This window comes from Phyllostomus discolor, chromosome 5 (genome assembly GCF_004126475.2).
Source record: "Phyllostomus discolor isolate MPI-MPIP mPhyDis1 chromosome 5, mPhyDis1.pri.v3, whole genome shotgun sequence".
Lineage (NCBI taxonomy): Eukaryota > Metazoa > Chordata > Mammalia > Chiroptera > Phyllostomidae > Phyllostomus > Phyllostomus discolor.
In genome coordinates this window covers 142,878,039-142,900,367 of record NC_040907.2, presented here as the reverse complement: position 1 = coordinate 142,900,367, position 22,329 = coordinate 142,878,039, and the positions used below count along the sequence as shown (strand labels likewise).

Sequence of the window (22,329 nt, the reverse complement as noted above, 5' to 3'; positions counted from 1 at the left end):
CTCTAGGTGGTGGAAATATATTTTTTTCTCATTTTTTGTTTTGTATTTTGTCTTGGACACAATGCACCTGCATTGTTTCTATAACGGATTTTTTAAACTGTTGTTTTATAATTATCTCCAAGTCTATTTACCAAGGATCATGAGAAAACAGCGTCCTGTCCTGTTCCGATGACTCAGAATCAGCTCTGTATGTAGTTTTTTAAAATGCTGAATTTATACCACCCAAAATTATTATAACAGTATCTAAGGCATAAGTAGCATTTACTATGTGCCAGGAACAGTTTTTGTCACTTTAAGATACATAAATTCACCCAAATCTCAAAGGGTTCTTCTACCCTATGAAGATTCTGAAAGAAAACTATTAGGATGGTAATTTTTAAGATCACAAATATTAGCTATCATCTATTATTAGCTAACATCACAAATATCAACTATCATCTATAAGAAAGTAGACCCACCAAAAAATGTAGCTCTTGGTCAGTTACGGTAATGTTTTAGAGTATTATGACCATTCATGAGAGGAATAAAGTAGAATAGCTCTAGCTGGGTGGCTCAATTGGTTGGAACGTTGTGGGATCAATCGCAGGTCAGGACATATACCCAGGTTGAGGGTTCAATCCCTGGTCAGGGTGTGGTCCAGGTACATATCAGAGGCAAAGGGTCGCTACCTTTCCATCATGTTGATGCTTCTTTCTCTTTCCCTCCCTCCCTCTATCTCTCTCTCCTCCTTCCCTGCTAAAAATCAATAAACATGTCCTTGGGTGAGGATTTAAAAAAAAAAAGAAGGCGGCAGCAACAGAGGCTTAAATCAACCCTCCAGGAGTACCATTCCTCGAAAATGAATAATCTTTACTTTTTAACTCTGTCTTGGAGCACAAGCATAAGAAAATGTGGTATCAGCAGTCAGGAAAAAATGAGGCAGCAGTAGGGAACCCAAAGCAATGGCAGCTACCACCAATCTGGAATTCCTAGCTAAAAAATTGTAAATACATTTTAGTGAGAAGTACCAATTCAAATCATCCAAGTTTTCCTGAGCAATGCAAGAGAAATATTTTTTATTAAATAATTACCACTAACAAGCTTACCTAACATAATCTTTAATTTGTGAGAATACTAGGAAGATTTTACCTTTATAGAAAAGCACAGAAGTACTGTATAAAATCCCTTTAAATGAAATCATTTAAACCAAGAAAACTCCCTTTAAATGAAACATCCCTTTAAATGAAATCATTTAAACCAAGAAAACTCAAATCTATTGTTGCATTAGGAACACTAATAAAGTAAGTTTGCAAAAAATTTGGTTAACCTAATTAAAGGAACTATTTGTCTATGACTACATAAATGGGAATGTTAAATACTCATTAAAGTAACTCAGTTGGCATCCTCCTTCATTCACTTCACCACTGAAACACATGGAACATTCTGTAGAAGGGGCACTGAGAATTTAAGGCTAAGTGAAAACTACTGTACTCAAGGAATTACTTATTCTATCAGGGAAGACAGACACACAGACCCACAACTGTGCCAAAGGCTCTACTGAGAATATATCAAGATGTTTTATGAGCTGAAGAAAGAAGGATTAATTCTGTAGGGTCAGAGATAAAACTTCACAAAGTAGGTAACATGTTAAATAACCCTTAAGAAGTCAGACATAAGTAGACAGAACAAACAAGCAATTACAACATTCCAAGCAGAGCTTAGCGCAGACATGGAAATGCATACAATTTTCAAAAAAAAAAGTGAGCAGTCTAGTGCAGCTCACACATGAAGTTTGATGGAGAAAGCAGCAGAACTGGCAGAAGATAAGGAGTAGGACAGGCAGAATATCAGGTCTAGTTTTACGGATGCCATGACAGGGAGTTCAATTTAATCAGGCAAATAAGGAGTCAAAGGCCGGGATCAACATGGGAATCTCTTTCAGAGAAGCAATCCATTGCTCTATAACGTCTTGTAGAGCAACTATGAAATCGTTCCTTTAAATAGAATTTAAGAATTAAGTCTTAATTAAGGTTTCATTTTCCTCAGATTCTCACCTTCCTTATTCCCAGAGTTTAAGATTTTACTCAAGACTTTGGCATCCATCTCATATTAAAAAGACCATGTGCCAGTATGGAAAATATATTCTCATTTAATCCTAACAATTCTACAAAATAATATTACCATTTCATAGATGGAAAAATTGAGGGTCAAAAAGATGGGGTAATTTGCCCGGGGTCCCAAAGCCAGTAAGTAGCTGTTAAGATCAAATCTGTTATGAGTGTAACTCCAAAGCCAGTAAGTAGTTAAATTATGATCAAACCTGTTATGCATGTAACTCCAAAGCCCAAACTTTTTGAGCCATGCTGCCTCACAAGATTATTTTTTTGTATCTCCAAGTCATTAATGAAAAAATAAAATTTTCAAGAAAGCAGGGCCAAATGAGAGCAATCCACTAACCAAATGTTAAAACCTAAAATCTTTAAAAGCAATACAAAAATCTACTGGCATTTCCAAAACTGATGTCAGCAACTAGTGAGTGCTGAATTTTGAGGTGAACATTTCTTACACCAAGTATCATACTAATAAATAAAATCTCTAATATAACAGTTTTGCTTCCCCACTCATTAAAATTTTTACATTTTAAACCAAGTAAGACTGAGAGAAAACACACACATACATATACAATTTCTAATACAGAACAGTCTTAACCTTATACATTAAATGAGTTAATGTATAAACAATGCCTAGAACACAGAGTTGTTTATCAATTGAACAAATGGTACAGCCCTAGACCATAAGAGTCCACTATAACTATTTGGCTTTTTTCCAATGACAATGACTTGTTAAATAACCTAATCATCTTAAAGAGCATCAAAGCCTAATAGAAACTTTAATTCTTTGAAATCTTTACTATATTAATTTGCCTCTTAAGTATTTAACCTAAGAACATATACAAAATATTACTCTAAAAGGTCGGGGAGAGGGGGAGCCACCTTTCCCCATATCAGTGATTACTATACATTCAAGAAGACAGGTAAAAGAAATGCATACATGGTATCTTCTATCTTGCTTAAGTTGAATGTTCAATGTGTTTTGTTTTAATTGAGGTATAATTTACATACAATAAAATACACAGATCTTAAGTGATTAGTTGATGAGTTCTGATCGTTATGTATCATTGGGATAGTCTGGATTCAAGTGCTACAAAATCCCTTCTCATATCCCAGAACATGGCCCCTCCAAAAAATTAATAAATGATATCTAAATTCTGTAGTTATATTGACTTTTCTAAGAGAAGTCAATGTAACTAATAAAATAACTGGCTGATTAAAAAATAACGTGGCTCAGCTGGTTGGGCATCGTTCACAAAGTGAAAGGTCACCAGTTTGATTCCTACTCAGTGCACATGCCTGGATTGCAGGTTCAGTCTCTGGTCAGAGCGCATACCAGAGGTGACTGATCTGTTTCTCCCTCACATTAGTGTTTCTCTCCCTCTCTCCCTACCTTCCCCACTTGCTAAAAATAAAATCTTAAAAAATAAATAAAATAACATGGCTACCATTTGAGCTAAATTCATTTTTATTGGCTGTTCTAAGCAACTAATCATAAAATAAAACACCAAATATATGTTCCAAATTACATCTAATTAACAAAACATCTTTTAGAAAACCACCCGAGTCTACAGACATATCACCCTGAATGTATCCGATCTTGTCTGATCTCAGAAGCTAAGCAGGGTCAGGCCTGGTTAGTACTTGGAGGGGAGAAAAGAACTTGAGCTGATATTTGAGCTTAAATTAAAGGGACTTATCCTCTATTTAAAAATTCTAGTTAAATTTATATAGTGTAACAACCAAAAATAGCTCCCTAACCTTATTTTATACAAATGTGTTCCTGACTAAACCTTATTTTAAGTATGATTACTGAAAGCAGTTTTGAAGTTCCTTTTTCATACTCTATATATGGATATCTTATCCCTAAACAAGTTATAAACTAAAATTCATGCTAGTATACAAACAAGTAACTACTTTTTTCCCTGCCATAATTATTTTGAAGAAAATTATTCCCACAGATCACATAACAAGCTATTTCTAAAATTCTAGTTAACTGAAAGGTAAAGTAACAACATGAAGCTATAACATACATGGAACATGACTGACCGAACAGAAAGTGATAAACAGATTTCGAGAGGTAGTAATCAAAAAGCATCAAGAGCAAATCTGAAGTTTCCTGGTTCACAAGAGGAACACTGAACTGAAACAGTAGTAAGCGTGAATAAAGTCAGAGTACCAATAGAAAACAGGAATTGAAGTAAGTTAGAAAATATCAATACTTCGCCATTGAATTTTACTTTCTAGGAGTTTCTGGAGCTTTCCCCCCTGCTTTCTGTCAGTGCTTTCAACCAAAAAACACTTTAGGCCAGGTAAAAGGAAATGAAATAAAATCACTGATTCATATGCTGCATCAGGCATACAGTTCTCTCAAAAAATTTTACTAAGTTTAACAAATGCTTTCCAAGTATATCACAGTTACATCCATATTATCTCTTCTAATCAAATTATGCTTTAAATACTAGCCACTCTCATGGACTTGTACAACTTTCTCATTTAATGAAAGATTTTATTTTTTAAGAGATTTAATTTTTCCCTATTAAGTGTGTTAAATGTTGGAATCTGATTTCTAACTTGAAGATTATCAGGAGAACAGCAGAAATAGGGAGTTCTTTTAAGTTCCCAGTTAATAAAGTGTTAATTCATTATTTAAAAACAATTTGTCCTAATATATAAGGCATATAATCACTCCTGTACATACCAAATTAATGCAACCTAAAATCTTATTTTCTAAATTGAAAGTTTGAACCACAAAAATATTAAGAGAAAGAATGCTTCCAAAAATGGGGATTTTAAGAATAAAGGAATGGCCAGACATGACACAGGAACATTTAAATATTTACTAGATGTCAGGCCTAGTAAATATTTAGCACTTAATGCATATTGTCATTAATAAAGAAGACTTGAGCCCTGGCCAGGTAGCTTCGTTGGTTAAAGTGTCACCTACTATACCTAGGTTGCAGGTTCCATCCCTGGTAAGGGCAAGTACAAGAAGCAACTAATGAATGCATAAATAAGTAGAACAACAAAATAGATGTTTCTCTCCCTGCACCCCCCTCACTCCCTCCTGTCTTAAATCAATAAACTTTTTTAAAAGTTTTTAAATTAAAAAAAAAACCTAGAAAACTAGAATTTCATTCTCAGCTTTGTAACTTAAAAGCCTATGACTTCAGGTTAAATAATTCAGTATCTCTGGGCCTCAACTATTTTTGTTTTTTTGTAAAATAATGATATGCTGTAACCTTCACTGGCTGTTTCATGAAGCAAATGAGATATCTGGAAATAGCTTTAAATCTATAAACTTGAAAAGGCTCTCAAATTGTAAATAAGGGGCTATTATTTGAGGTTATGTAAGAAATGTCCTGCTATTTTAAATGTCTCATTACAAGGCAACACAATACAGTATTTATATAAACAAATTATAAAAGAATTCCAATATATTCACTTAAAATCACTTTAGCATAAATTTGTTTCTTTTTAACACTTTTTATTATTTGCTAGTAGTGCCAAACCAGAAAGGAAAACTGACTGTCAAATAATTTATGAACTCTACTGAAGCTGTCTACTTCTCCAAACAATTCGAACCTCACGACTTTTACATTTTTATGTAACCAACACTAAAAAGTTTACACGTTTTTGCTTTGAAATAGAAGTTTATGTATCTCACTTTCTAAATGAAAACATCACATTTATCAAAGGTAACGTAAAAAATTTCTAGTAATTCTACTTAGCAATATTATAAATTGGTTCATTAGGCAAGAAACCTACAACTGGTAACAGGTAACAAAGATCTATAATAATGTTGTACCTTTTATTCCAGCAATCTTACTCTAATAGTATACTTTAAAAAAACAACAACAACGAAAAAATTATACAAAGATATGCACAATAGGACTGTTTACAAAACAAAAAATGAAAAGAACCCTAACACAGTGCCCCAAGTAAGCAGAGTAATTACCCTGATGAAGAAGTATTACCCATAGCTTTAAAAATGACATGTAACTTACAGATGAAAATTTGTAAAAAAAAAAAGAGCTCACAGACAATAGGAAAACACTGATTACAAGTGTAATTATGTGTATATGTGTACACTAACAAGCAGAGAAAAATATTTCCACTGAAAAAAGTACAGTTTTTTTTAGTCTATTAACTGAGGCACTATTAGCCACCTCCACTAATTTAATCAGTTTTTCTTGAGAGTAGTCATTTATTCTGAAATAATACAAATATATCCACAGCTCTTCAAGCCTACCTCTGAGAACCTCTAAAAAATTTAGGTTGCCCAACTAACTGGTTTTAACGAGTATACCAAACAATTACCTTCTTCCTAGGTCTCTGGATGAATACGATAAGACTGATTTCCTGTTTCAGAATTCTGCTGCTGTTAAAATACACACACATCCCTCTCTACCCTTTTGCTCCCACTAAAAAACATCTAAGAATGACTTCAATAACAAATCAAAAATACGGCTATAACTTACATAACAACTTCCAAAAAGATTATCAGTTCAACATGCATTAGACATGCTTCTCAACATTATGTACTTGAACCAAGCTAAATGCTAACTCTAATTTTCTACAGCAAAATCAGAATAAAGCATATGAAAGATTATAAAAGTTAAAATTATAATATTGACGCAGCATTACTATGCAGTACATAAGGTATCTTCATATTCCAATCTTTATATTCAATATTAGATTTATGTTACTTCTGTAATATCATTATATTATGAAAGCCATGCTCTTATGATCTTACCATAAGTGACTACCTAAAACATTTAGGTAGTCTCTAGTTATGCAAAATGCAAAAGCATTAACTTTTACAGAAAAAAGATTGAACAGTTAAGGTACAGAAGATGCTGAGGGATGTGTCAGTAATTTCACAACAAAGGCCTAGTAATATTTAATGCCAAAATTACTCAGTATTAGCAAACTGCTCTGTGGAAAAAATAATTCCAAGACTTCCAACTGTACTGATCTTTTACATGCAATCATGAACTAATTTCCTAATGTTCAAAAAATACGACACACACGAGGTACTAAGAAAACAAGGTTCTAATACGAATGTGTCTCTGGCAAGTTGGTTTTCTTTAGTAAGCCAAAACTGCAAAAATTTTTAATTTAATTCTAGCAAGCAGATTTATGTTTCAAAGAAAACCCTATGAATTCGAATCATTTTAAAGGAGAAAACCTCCAAATATGTGTGTATTACACAACCTCCTTTAATATATGGCTTTCATAAAATAAAGTCTCTTTATTCTGTATCTTAAGCCAGGAAATTATTTGGAAAGGACTTCTTTTTTTCCAATTGGCAAAAATAGTTTTGCTTAAATGCATGATGTTAATCTGTGTAAGAACAGTATGAACCAGAAATACATGTGGATGCATATATAATGGCATTCATCACTATACTGGTAAAATCAAATTAATGATTTTGTAACTCCCTTGTTCAAATATTACAAAAATTGATTCATATCCCCACTGAAACTGTTGTAACCATTATATCAGCTTTACAATCACTTGAATAAGTGGTTTATCAAAATATCTGAAATTAGCCCTAACTGGTATGGCTCAGTGGGTTGGTCACAGATTGAACCAGTGACTCCCTGCCTGCAAAGGTCACTGGTTCAATTTCCAAACAGGGCACATACAGGAATTACAGGCCAGGTCCCAGGTTGGGGATGAGCAAGAGGCAACCAATCGGAAGTTTTTCTCCCTCTCTCCCTCCTTTCCACATTCTCTAAAACAATAAATAAATAAAATCTCTTTTAGAAATATTTAAAATTACATACTAAAATACTAGTTAAAATGCCTAATTAAAAACCTTATAATATGCAGTATTAAAATACACTAACAGATATGAGAGTAAGTCTCTGCATTGCTTGGTTTGAACAGAGAACACTTAATTTTAGTCAGCCACCTATAAATGCTTGTTCCTGAAGAGATATCATTTTAGTATGAATCCAATTATTGCAACTGGGGGGAAAAACACAATTACTAATCATGGGTAGTTGTCGAATCTTAATATTCAAAGAACATACTAAAAATATTGGAAAATAATTAAGCTGAAATGTAAAAGAAAATAATTCAGGAGTTAACTTTCTCAACCTCTAAAGAAATTGGAAAAACATCTTTAACATACAGAAAGACAAAAATATCAATAGATAGGTGGGAGGAATATAAATAAAAACAAGGAAAAGTCGCTCTTTAATACCACACCCTTTAAATCCTATAAAGTAAAAAAAGAAAAAAGTAAAGCCTTGTAAACTTTTAATATTTGGATAAAAATCTCAGCTACATGTGTGCCCCACTTAATTTAAGCAGTACACATTATCTGTCTATCCAAAAGGTATCATTTTTTTCCCAGCCTACAATTCAGACCTGAATAAATTCTATAAACGGGTGTTGGTAAAACAATCCACTTTCATCAGACGTTAATTTGAAATTGGCAAGATGTTTCTTGTTAAAAAAATAGAGGCCCAGACACAAAGTTGCATTTGAGACCATAAATTCAAAACCATATCTAAACTGAAATATTATATCTCATTATATTAAGCATTTGGCATGAAAACAAACTTCTCAATAAAAAACAATGTTAACAAAACAAAGTACATTAAAATTAATCAGATTTATTAAAATTATGCAATTTTAAAGAGTTCATGCAACTTGGCAAGAAACTTTTGTAGTGGTTCAAATTGCAACAGCAAAATTTTCAATGGAGAAACTCATTTGCTAGCATACAGACAAGAATTGAGTTGTAAGAGAAAAAAGAAGAGAATCTGAAAAATATTTAAAGGAAATCTTTTAAGGAATTCTTAAGTCAGCTGCCTGGTTAAGTTTTACTATAATGAATTCCTAAAAATATCAAGTTAAGAACACTAAATTTTAAAATTTAGCCAAATCTTGAATAACTTATTATCAGGTTAGAAAATGATGTTTCTAAATATCTAAACAGTCTTGAATAAAGGCCAGACTTTCATTACATAATCATTAGGTCTAAATCGGTATCTCTGTACAATATTTTAGTAGAAAAATACAAACAACAGAATAACCATTAAGTTTCACTTTTGTAAAAGCTTAAAATGTTGACATTGGTGTTTAAAAGTCATAATTAATAGAAAATTCCCAAAACAGAAGTGTCAAAACCAATTATATCCTAAATTTTCTTAACTTTTTCCTATATTTAAGTAACAGATGGCAAGCCTTAGTTCTTGGACACTACACAATAATCACAATCTGTGTGTCCTTTTCAGTATTAAAAAGAATCCAAAATAGCCTTAATAACCTTAGCTATTTTACAGTATTATATATAATCTGATCATCTTGGACAAAACCTAGATACGGAAAACTGTACACTTTTTGTGTAGTAATCATTCTTTTTATATAGATTTCCTATAACTAATCTATGAAAACTATTCAGATGTTAGATTGCTTCTCCAGTTTTCAAAAAACATACATGCATAAACAAAATATTTTTGCTTTCACGATGTTTTCATTAGCGCCCAAGAAGGTATATACCACACCTACATCAAAATTTCCTTGTTTAAGAATTGAAACAACTTTTCCTCATTTGGAAAAATGTTACTTTAACAAGTAATTTTGTTTAAAAAGGAGGAGAATTTGTTTCTTTGTCAGTATTTTTTATTTTAACTACATAAATTAACTCATTGAGAAAGAATTATCACTCAACTAAAAGGTTAAAATTATTGTCCTTTTTTCACATCTGACACTTAAAAATAGTACCTGACATAAACATGCAATTTTGACCACAAAAATTAATACTGATCACAAATACAAATACACAGTAAATCTTCAACAATATCACCAATTACTGAGGCAACTATTAAATATAAATTATATCATTCTAAATATGATGCCTCAGGGAACAGTAATATCATGACCAGCCATTCCCTTTCTCATTAAAGACTGGAAAGCAACAGGATTTTAGTATATTACTTTAGTATAAAATGATGTGATAGTTTATTCAAATCACTTCTACATCCATTCTAATTTCAACATAGTAATTCTACAACAGGAAAAAGAAATCTGACAGACCAAAGTATGTAAGTAAATTTTACTTCATCTCACTTAAGTAAAATATGCTTACTATGCAATAGTTTCCCTATAAGTAAGAATAAGAAAGCTTCAAGACTGAAATGCTTCGACTACTTTTTAAGATTATGATTTTTGTGAATTAAAATTATGAAAATCTTTCCTATATTTAGGCCATCTTAAATTCACTCTCAAGAAAAAATCAGAGAATAGATGTGTGTGTGTGTGTGCATATGCACACACATATATATTTATACATGCCAAATACAGGGAAATAAATAATTTTGATGACTTCAGTATTTAAAAATCATTACTTTAGGCAATTATGAGGTGCTCTGGAAATTGTTCAAACACACACACCCCTTTAAGTTCACTATGATAAATTACATTTTAAAACAGATGCATATGAGCAAAAGAAGCAGCTAATGTGGAAAATGAACTTTCAGATAAGTACAATTTTTTAATTCTTTATAATCACATTTTTCTGATAAAAATGTTCTTAAGTACAGTAAAGCAAATGGAGTTTACTCACATACTGCAATAAACACCAATAAATGCTGTTTTCTTTTTTCCTCAGTTTTTCATTTATACTAGGTACATTTTCTTTAAAGACTTTTATTTATTTATTTTTAAAGAGAGGGGAAGAGAGGGAGAGAAACATCGATAGGCTTCCTCTCCTATGCACTGTGACTGGGGACTCTACTTGCAACATAAGCATGTGTCCTGATGGAGATGGAAATGGCAACCTTTCACTTTGCAGGACCCAACTGAGCCACCCAGTCAGGGTGCTGTTTTCTTAACACTTTTGAAAGTTATCTGTGATTAGTAGTACTAGTTTTAAAATACTGATATTTTTAAAATTTTTAATACTTAAAATATTAAAGAAGATGTGATACATATATACAGTGGAATACTATTCAGCCATTAGGAGAGATAAAATATTGCCATTTGCAACAACATGCATGGACCTGGAGAATATTATGCTAATAACAGTTACATAAGTCAGTCAGAAAAAGCTAAGAACCATATAATTTCACTCATATATGGGATATAAAACTGAAACTCAGACACAGACAACAGTTATGGTGCTTCCGAGAGGGAAAAGTGGTAGAGAGGGTAGTAAAAGGTAAAGGACTACAAATATATGGTCAGGGAAGATGATATGACTTTGAGTGGTGAACACACAATGCAATACACCATAAAGTATCATAGAAATTAAAAAATAAAATATTGATCAGTTTCTCTGAACCTCATTTCAAAAAGAATAACTCAGTTAACTTAAATTTCATAAAAATTTTTAAAATATGCCTCAACATTTTATTCTGCTTGTGCAAAGTGAGAGGCAAAATAAATTGTAGTCAAGCAAACAGAAAAAAAAAATAGGAAACAATCTATTCCTAGAATACTTTCATAATTATGTTTTTCTACCCTAAAAACAAAACAAAACAAAAAAACTCTGAACCCACTAAGCTACTCCCTTGGCATATTCTCGTATCTGAACTAATAATCTAAGACTCTGTTCCAAACTTTTCCAAAAACTTCACATTAATTCAAGTTTTTAATTTAGATAAAGCACTTTAATTCAACAGGTTGAGAGTGCAATTTAGGATCTAGAAAAGAATGTAATACATGCATCAGAAAGCCTTAGAGCCCATCTTACTTTCTTTACTCAGACAGATTTGAGAGGTTTTTATAAAATATCACAATTTGCCATTTTGCATCAATGCATTTAACTTCACCATACCTGACTATAACAAAAGCAACTTTAGAATAAAAAATGTTTAAGATTAAGGAATGCATTAAACAAAAAAACAAGTATACTGGGAGCAAAATAATTCCCAACAAATACATAATTAAAGGAAACAGTTAAGATTACTTTAAAAATTACTAGCAATATAAAAAAAATTTTAATGCTTTCTTTTAATAAAGCATACCCATCCTGTTAGAGCAGTTCTATATAAAATCCTCATGCAGTGCATTACACTTACACATTTACTGAAAACATTGTTAGAGTTTTCTGACAATCTGAAAGCAACAAATTCACAATCAGCCTAAGAGACTTCTTATTAGCAGGGATCTTAGGTGGATAAAGTTCTTATTATAAAGAATACTGGCCTAGAAGCGTAAGAAAACCTCGATGTTGAAAGCCTGGCTCTACCATTTATTAGCAATTTGACCTTAAAGACCACAACCTAAGGCAAAGACACACATTTTTATTAAATATTATACTTATTACAGACCAGACATTTTATACCTTTAAACCCAAGTTTCTCAACCACAGCAGTACTAGCAATTTGGAGCCAGATAATTCTTTGTTGTGGGAGGGGCTGTCCTGCGCATTTTCAGATGTTAAGGCAACAGGCCCACTCTCTACTCACTAGATGCTAACTGCATCCCTGCCACCTCACTCCCCCTCAGCTGTGACCACCATAAATGTCTGGACATTGCCAAATGCCCAGACAAGGCAGGAGGGATCACCCCTACTTGGCAACCAATATTCTGAAAATGTCTAAACTACACTTTCAACAAACCTAAAAACCCACCCCACATGCTAAGGATTTTTACTAACACATTAGAGATGTGGGAACTAGGGTTCAGTAAGGCTTAGTGTACCTGTTATTACACAACTGATGAAGTGGCTAAGGATTTAAACTAGTTTTAGTGCAACTTGATTCCCAAATCTATTCTTCTTTCATTACACTTTATTGCTGTTCTTAAACTCATTGCCTCATCTACAAAACCAGGATACTTGCCATGCTGAATTATTTCGGTTTAGAGATTTAATGAGACAATGTACGTGTAAATGCTATAAACTATAAACTATAGTTTAACTAATAGTTAAACTAAACTAATCTCCTATAAACTATAGAAGATTAACACATCATAAGGATTTGCTTGATGGGAGATCATATAATAAAGAGGTTCACAAAGTATGATCCCCACACCACCAGCATCAGCATCACTTAGGAACTTGTTAGAAACAAATTCTCAGATCCCAACCCAGACCTAATGAATCACAAACTCTGGAAGTGGTGCAAGTGTCTGTGGTTTGACAAGCCCTCCAGGTTATTCTGATATCCCTAAAGTTTGAGAACCACTGATAGAATCAGAAAAATACTACACCAGATGCCCCAAAACCCTGCGTCCTTCTTTGGACTCAATCTACCAATTTTTAAGAAGTTACTGATTCTACTGGAGCCATGATTCCTGTACTACAGAAGAAGAGAGGAAAGTAATGCTGGCCCTATGGGGTTTTTTTAATCTCCTTAAATTTTTTTATTGTATTTTTTGCCCACTACCATTTAGTCCCCTTATACCCCCTCACTGCCACCAGCAATTACCACACTGTTGTCCATATCCATGAGTCCTTTTTGCTCAATCCCTCCACCCCTACCCTACCCCTTTGATGTCAACTTGCTCTCTATCAAACCTGTCTCTATTTTGCTTGTTAGTTGTTTGTTCACAGATTCCACATTATAATTGAAATCATATGGTATTTGTCTTTCTCTGATTAGCTTATTTCGCTTAGCCTAACATTCTCCAGGTCCACCCATACTGTCACAAAAGATAAAATTGTCATCTTTTTTACATCCGAGTAGTATTCCATTGTGTAAATATCCCATAGTTGTTTGCCCAAAATACTAATTCAAAAGAACATAAACACCTCTATGTTCATTGCCACCTTATTTATAACTGCCAAGATAAGGAAGTGGCCCTACATCTTAGATAACCTCTTTGCCAAATCAAACAAGCTAATGGTTAAGAAAAGGCCTTGCAGCCCTGGCTGGCGTAGCTCAGTGGATTGAGCACAGGCTGCGAACCAAAGTGTCGCAGGTTCGATCCCCAGTCAGGGTACATGCCTGGGTTGCAGGCCATGACCCCCAGCAACCGCACATTGATGTTTCTCTCTCTCTCGTTTCTCTCTCTCCCCTTCCCTCCCTTCCATCTCTAAAAATAAATAAATAAGATCTTTAAAAAAAAAAAGGCCTTGCTAATAATAAAAATATATACTAAACAAATATAAGACTGTCAGGGTACATACTAGCTAATTCTACTACATTAATTAAAAAGAAAAATCCTTCTGACTCAAGTCCTCATTTTTTCATGTTTCATAAATATTAAATAAAAATGTTAAATTTTACAACATGGCTAAATTAAGCCTAACAAAGCAGTTTTCACATTATGAAAAAAATAAAATAAAAGCCCAGGCATCCCATTGTTTCTGACTCAGAGTAATGTAATTCATAAATACACATTTTTAAAATACATTAACAATTAACCTTAGTTATATCTCCCCCAAATTTAATTTTAAAAGTAGAAAGTTTTGAATTCTACTTATTTAATCTCCAAAATCTTTAATCATTTCATAGTAACTAGAATACACTAAGGGAAGGGTTCCATTTATTCATGAGAGCAACAGAATTTTAAATGAAAAAAAAATTGCATACATTTTAAAGCAGTTGTTTGCAACTTTGAACATGTATGCTATATTTACAAATAACTTTAAGAATACATCCGATTTGAAGAGTACCTTGTTCAAATCACAATGCATTTCATAATACCTTAAATAATTACATCCTCTTTAAAAGACTGGAAACATTAAACATATAAAATAGCAATTTTTATTGCTATTGTATTTTAGCTTGAAAATCTATAAAAATCAAAGAAAATAAAATTCAGAATTATTCCGAACGGCTTTAATAATAGTAAATCAACTAAGTTTTGGGTAGAGATTAAAGCAAACCACAGATCCATGTAGCATGAGAAAGCAAGAAAGTGTTTTAGACTACTCAATTTTCCCAGATGTCAAAATGCACAGTCCAATTCCACAACCTATATTTGGACCAAAATATAGCCAGTTTTTATGACACCTAAAATATGTCTAAAATCACATAATGAGCCCTGGCTGGTGAGCACCCGCCTACAAGTCAAAAGGTTGCTGGTTCGATTCCTAGTCAGGGCATCCACCCGGGGTTGCGGGTCACATCCCCAGTTGGGGGGCATGTGAGAGGCAATTGACTGATGTTTCTCCTGCATCAATGTCTCTCCCTTCCTTCCCCACTCTCTGGAATATAATAAAATATTTTTTGAGAAATCACATAATCAGATAGTCACATATATAATTAAACAGGAAACCATCTACAATGCTAAAAAAGCAGGCAAAAACCCCTAAAAATGAAGTGCTTCATACTGAGAGTACAATGGGAGACCAGAATAGGCAAAGGGAAAAAAAAAGATTCCTATGCACACAAAACGGTCTTTACTACGCAGGTCTCAAGCTGATTCCATACTTCTCCATACCTGATAAAAATAAACGAAGAGAAAAATCCTTTAGCTCTTTCTTCCCACTTCTAGGGCCTAAAATTATACTGACAATCTTGAGTAAATGTGAAAATGGGACACAATAATACAATGGTTTAACACTAAATTTAAATCCTATATTATATTTATGCACTGCCAGATTAAGTGTAAATTATACCGTAATAAATGTAACTGGCTTGCAAGGTTGCATGACTCACCCAAAATCTTAACACACACACATACACAAATGCTAAGAAATATACCTTTTTTGATAGTTCACACAACTCTTGTATCATACATTAAAACTTTTCTTTCATTTGAGGCAGAGATCACTCTTTATAAGTAAAAATATACTTATGTGGACCTATCTTTAACACTAAAGAAAATTTAATGTAACAAATTTTTTCCTAAAACTTCTACTTTAGTATGCCATAATAATAGGAACTTTTAATCTTACCTTCATATCTTAAAGCAAATACTTTTTGATTAATCTAGTTAACTTGTTTGGTCAAAGCAGGGCTTTACATTCTATTTGTGATGAAATATCAAAATCACAGGCATATTATATACATACTAAGAGCTCCTAAAGAAATATCTCGTATTTTAAAAAATACTCAATTTTTTGATTATTGAGGTTAAACTAATTAACATTCTAACATATCCAAAATTGAGGAAATTCAGTCATATTCACTGCTTGTCCCATAAGTGAAAAGACAAGTAACTTCTCACACATGGGTAATCTAAAATTATGATTTTTAAGAGAAGCAGCAGCTACCATTTAAGTATTTACAATGTCTCGGGTACTATGTTAAGTGAATTATTTGTATTATCTCATTTATTCTTCAAGAAAAACCTTATGTGGATAGTTACTATTACCCTCATTTTACAGATAAAACAGGTTAAGAGGGTTAAGTAACCTACTCAAGTCATCTGGCTACTAAGGGGCAGAGCTAGGATTCATTCCAACACAAGGCAGGCTGGCTCCAGAGTGTACACTGCCACCCTAAAATCGAAAATGACACAATGTACATATAATGTATAAGTAAAACTAATACTCAGTATTTTAATGCAATTTTAAACAGATTTAACCGAGTTTGAAAATTCTAAAACAATATCCGCTAAGATAGTCTATTCTTTAAAGAGAAAATAAGTTCTCTTTTAAGAAATATTATGGTAGTTTGCTAACTATATTCATTTTACCTGTATACACAGAACATTCACACACTTATAAGATTCGCTGTCCACACAGATTCCTTGTTCATTCTTATGGACAATGAATCTAACTTATAAGTATATGAACATTTTGTATTTACAGTTGTCTTTTCCACACTATGTATAGATTAAGAGTTTTCTTCTGCTGACAGGCTCAAGCCACAGTATCCATCTGTCAATATTCTCACCACCACCACCAAGTATATAACTAATAATCTAAAGATATCGACACATCTCTTAAATGCCAAAAGTAGAAAATGAAGACTATCTGCCTTAACTATATTTGAACTAAATTAAAACTTCCCATCCAAAATTATTTTACCACTAAATTGTTTATTCTTCCTACATTAGTATTTTCCAACAGCCATTTTCTATTCCAGTGCAACTTACATTAAAAGAACCAAATTGCTAATATCTGTAACCAATGACAAATATTAAAAAAATTAGGGGATAGGTGAACAGTCAAATTCAATATACTAATTTCACCTTTCTTGACAAATGAAAGTATTTTACATTAGTTAGTGCATATACTCAATACTTCCAAAGAGACTCATTATTCAGATCAAAACACTTTAGACCACCTAGCAAAGAACGCCTGTGAAACATATGGCCCATATAGAAGAATTAGGGTATCAGTTTGCTCAATAAATCCTTACCAACCTAAGGTTATTCAGTTTAACTTTAACATTGCTGATACCTCTGATAGCAACTGAACTAATTTCTAAGCTACCAGATAGAAAGCAACTGTAAAACATAACTGGATAATTACTGAAATCATTATTGACCCCAATCTCACAAGCTGATACAAATGCCTTAAATCACTATCCTTAGAACAAATCCTAATACCTTTTCTTAATGAATTCAGGCCACAAAAGAATTCCTCAATACTGACAATATTTAAAATCAAGTTTATCTAACATACACAAACAAGCTGAGGATAAAAATTCAGAACTAATGGCCTCTCTAGGTAAAAATTTGATACTAAATAAACTACTTATACTAGCTTAATAACATATGTTCTGGAAGGTAAATCCTTATATATATTATACACCACAGCCATGGCCTAACATTTCAAGTCAGTCAAAAATTGTTATATGCATGTACACTTCTGTCTTTACAAACTCTGATTTCACACACAATATTAATATAAAAACATTTCCTATAGTTTTGTTTTAACAGTATGATACTAACATAAAACCATTTCTTATACTTTTGTCTTACTAAAAAGGCTGAGGTGAAAATTTTAAAATAGAATGTTTACTGAGTGTCAATTAATGTTGAAACTTTGTGAATTGATTTTCCCATAATAAATACTCCTCTATCAAAAGTCCCTTAAGTGATTACTTAAATGCCTTAAAAATTATTAAAAAAGTATTAAGCTATCATCGAATGAACAAGTAGCAAATGAGGCAAATCTCTAAATGAGAACTCTTGAAAATAAGAACTGAAGACTTCACTTTCAAGTAAGAAATTTTGTAACATTAAGAGGTTTATATATTATATATGGTTATTAGGAAAAAGCAGATAAACTGTTCCACACAAAAATTAAAATAATATTGCAAGCTACAATTCTGATGTTGAAATAAAATTCTAAAAGGTAATACACACAAATGCATCTTTTTCTACTGTCTTTCTAAAACTAAATTTAAAATTAAGGTGATTATATCTCACCATGCTTTATAATATTTATTAATTTTGTATGTTAGTATATTATAAGCAATGTAAATCTGCATTGATGACTGTACTACAGTGCAAACATTTACAATGGACAGCAATAAAATTCCTTTTTCCTTATACTGAGTCATATAACCTGTAAATTACTCTCCATTCAGATATGCTTTATTCTTGAATAAGCTTTATGAAAATGAAGTTTTTAAATTATCTTATAGCAATTAGGTGGCCTAGTTATGTTGTTTAGGAAATACAACTTAGCAGATAAATCTAACAGTGTAAAATTAAAACCATGAATAGACTCTTTAAAAAAAACCTCACAAAATGGTCATTTCAGTAACCATTAATATTAAGAGATTTCAATAATCACTGTATTCTATACAAGTTCAAAATAATCCCTATGAGGGTTAATATATGAAAAGACACAAACTTATCAAACAAAAATACGACAGAAGTCTAAAATTTCCATGAAATCTAAAGATACTAAATATTTTACAGACTCAGGTTCGGCACTACCAACAAATTATTTTTTGGAGTAATTTAATTTTGCAAAAATCTTTTACAATTGGATTATGGTCCTCAATTTTCCTTTAAGAAATCACTTCATTATTAATCTTCCTTTATCACATAAAAAACTCCAACCACTACTTTCATAAAATAATTTAACTTTCAACAGGCTGGCTATACAACCTGCCAGAGAAAAGTCTTCTATGGCCATTTTAATCCCCCCCACAATAAACACAAACCACTAACAAAACGCTAAAGCCAAACCAAGCAAATCAAAGTGCTTTAGTGTATCAAAATTATTGGAAGTGTAACCATCATTAAAAAGTAAGCTCTTCACTGACTTTTTCCTAACTAATTTTTTTCATATGAACATTTGGCTCAATAAAACCACAACTCTAGAAATTAAGTGCTGTTAGTCATTTGATGCAATATTTGGCACTGCTTTCTATGCATACCATAACTAAAAACAGTTTTAGAGAAAGTTTTAAGTGACATTTCACATATAAAGGCACACATACTCTGAAATGAAAAAAGAAATGGCCACCCAGCTCATTTCTCATATATAAGCAACTGGAAGAATAATTTTAGTTTTATAACCCCGATTCTTTTAATTCAATGGGTAAAGTACAAATAGCATAAACAAATTTTGATTACTGAAAGTAATCTGTTTACCAAATGTCATTCTAATTTTTTAAAAAAATTTAAATAAACATTTAGTTTGTTCTTGTATACCTAGACAACTACCACCAGTGCACTACTTTTGAAATGTTACAAATCAGAAGAGTTTCTTCATAATTAATTATCCCCTAGGCAAGCAGGTCAAGTTCATTGAGCCTTACTGAAATTTTTCAATTAATGCAATCTCCAAAATTTCCAATTCTTTTTCTTCAATACTATTTCTAACTTAGAAAACTGTTAACATTTTGTGTGGTGTAAAGCTATTTCTTTAAGAACTTCTATCATTTCAAAACAAAAATTAGCTGTGCACGTTTATGTGAAGCTACATATCCAAAGAAATATAACCTCTTCAGACAGAAAATGTTTAAAAAAAAAAAAAAACCTTTCCCACAGTATTTAGCAGGACTTACACACATTAGTGTCACTCTACCTTTAAGCAAAATGTTTACTGATATTTGCCAGAATAATTTTTACTAAGAATACTCTATTAACACTTATGCAATTACATAATTTTAACTAAATATTGCCCACTGCTACAATTCGCACCAAATTTTTGGCCTTAATAGACTAGTTCAGTCACCTCGAAACAGTAATTTAATTCTGTTTTTTATGCTTTGTACAGTGGCCTACCAATAACTCTCAATTCCTGTGATATTTTCCATTCTGCAAAAGGAGGGGCTCTATCCCCATCCTTGATCAAAACCAGTTTCTGATATCTGAAACTGCAAAGATTAATGCCTTTTGATAATCGCTATCTTTTGAAGTACAGAGACCTAACTTTTAGACAACCAAAACTATGCACCGTTAAAATTTTCTGGGTTTCTGCCTTATTCAACAAGCTGACTCAGTAAATTTAACACTGTATGAAAAAGCAAACATACCTACTACCATCTGAAGCTGGAGTAATCCACTCTCACCAGTATTTCTGGCTATTAGGTGGTCAATTATACTTGACACGTTACACGAGCCAGAGTAAATTTCAGGGATGCCTAAAGGTGTCAGGGGTCTTGAAACCTAAATAAGGTTGAGTAGCAATTCTAGCATCACAATACTTAAATTTCAAGTGAGAACTTAGGTTTAATCTTTGCAATCACCATTTGCTGCACACAATCCCTTGAACCGACACAACATTATTATCTGGGATCAAAAACCACTCCGTCTCCATTCTATTAGGTGTAACAAGAGCACCGAATATTAAATGCTACTGGAACTGCAAATTTCATGCCCTATCCTACACCACCCCAACACCAGAGAAAACGGTAAATTTAACAAAGATCTACTAAGAGTGCCGTACGAGACATATTATGGCACTATTAATCTCAAAAAACAAAACTTCTAAATGCCAAAGTTGTAATTAACTTAGTTTAAATATACCAACCTCACTTTTGCCCTCAAATAAGCACCATATACACTGAAAATGACTCTGCTTCTAAAATTATGCAAACCAGCTTACAATTCACATTTTAAAAGAATCTATCGATGCAACCCAGGAAACTAAGAACAATCACTGCAAGATTTCTGATGCAATATGCGTACGTGCAGCACTAATTTTCATTTAATCTGATCTATACCCTTGATCTAGGGCCTAAAGCCAAGATTTAATCAAAATATGCTCAAGCTCAAAACGTCTACTTTTCTGTTCATTAACTAGACCAGATTACCAAACTCACTAATCTCTAATAGCGTACTGTATTCTGTATTAACGGACAATAGCCTTCAGGAAGAGACCCCCATAGATAGATCAAGAAACCAATCGGTGCCTTGACACTTGCAACCAGGCCAAGAGTTCCGTCTAGCTGAACACACCCTACCTAGGTTGAATGAATTCAAAGACACACACACACACACACACACACACTAGAAATTCGACCAGGGTTAAATGTTATAGTCACCCAAACTATGGAAATTTTTCGCATTCGTCTACTCCCACGTTCTAAGAGAGAGTGACAGAAAAAGGCAAAGAACAGTAGACGCAGAAATGGATACAGGTCAAGTCTAAGTCGAATCCATCCTCTTGATATCTCCTTTTGTTTCTGCTAACGATCTCTTTGATGATGGCTGTCATGTCTGGGAGCCTGTGGCTGAAGAAAAAGGAGGAGAGAGATGGCAGAAGCTGCTGGTGGCGGGGCTTCTTCTGCAGGATGGAAATGGCTTTGGACTTGGCGGTCGCTGATGCCCCCCGCTCTGCTGCCGCTGGGCTCTGGCCCGCAGCCGGGTAATGGCTGCTGCGGCGGCTGTTGGATGGTTGCAACGACTGGGCCTGCTTCTCCTCAGCAACCAGAAGCCTGGAAGCGGCGGCAGCGGAATGGGGTAAAGACGAATAATCCTCGGAACGACTGCTTCCTCCGGCGGCCTCCGGAGCCCGGACCAGGGGGGGTGCGGCGGCGGCGGAGGGGAGGTTTAAAACCGGCCCCGGTCCCTGGACGTGCCGCCGCCGCCGCCGCCGTGTTGGAGGCAGTAGGAGGGGAGAGACCAACTCTCCGGCGTTCCCAGCCCTGGAAATGGTGACAGGCGGCTCCGACCCTCTTCTCGGAGCTGTAGCCGCTGCGGCTGCCGCCGCTTCTCCCCCCCGCTCCAGGAGCGGGAGGTGCCGCCGCCGCGCCTCAGCCGGCTCCCGCCCGAGCCCAAGGCTTCCACCTTCCCCTTCAGAAGCCGAGGACGAGGCTGCTGCTGCACGGTTAGAAAAGAAGAGGAGGCGAGGAACGCCGCCGCTGCCGCCGCCGCCGCTGGCCGGCCGGCTCTCCGAGGGCGCGGCCCCCGCGGCTGCTCACAGGCGCTGAGAGGGGCTCTGGGCCGCGGCCGCTGCAGTCTCTCATCT

At 33.8% G+C, this 22,329-nt stretch overlaps 1 protein-coding gene across 1 annotated transcript in view; it reads right to left on the bottom strand.

Annotated features, from left to right (window-relative positions):
- The window catches only part of PTEN (phosphatase and tensin homolog), an 85,961-nt gene that overhangs the window by 63,279 nt on the left and 353 nt on the right, over positions 1 to 22,329 (bottom strand). Inside the window, exon 2 of the mRNA XM_028512714.2 lies at positions 21,498 to 22,274. Within this exon, the coding sequence (XP_028368515.1) occupies positions 21,498 to 22,274 (777 nt within the window). The remainder of the gene's footprint in view (positions 1 to 21,497; positions 22,275 to 22,329) is intronic.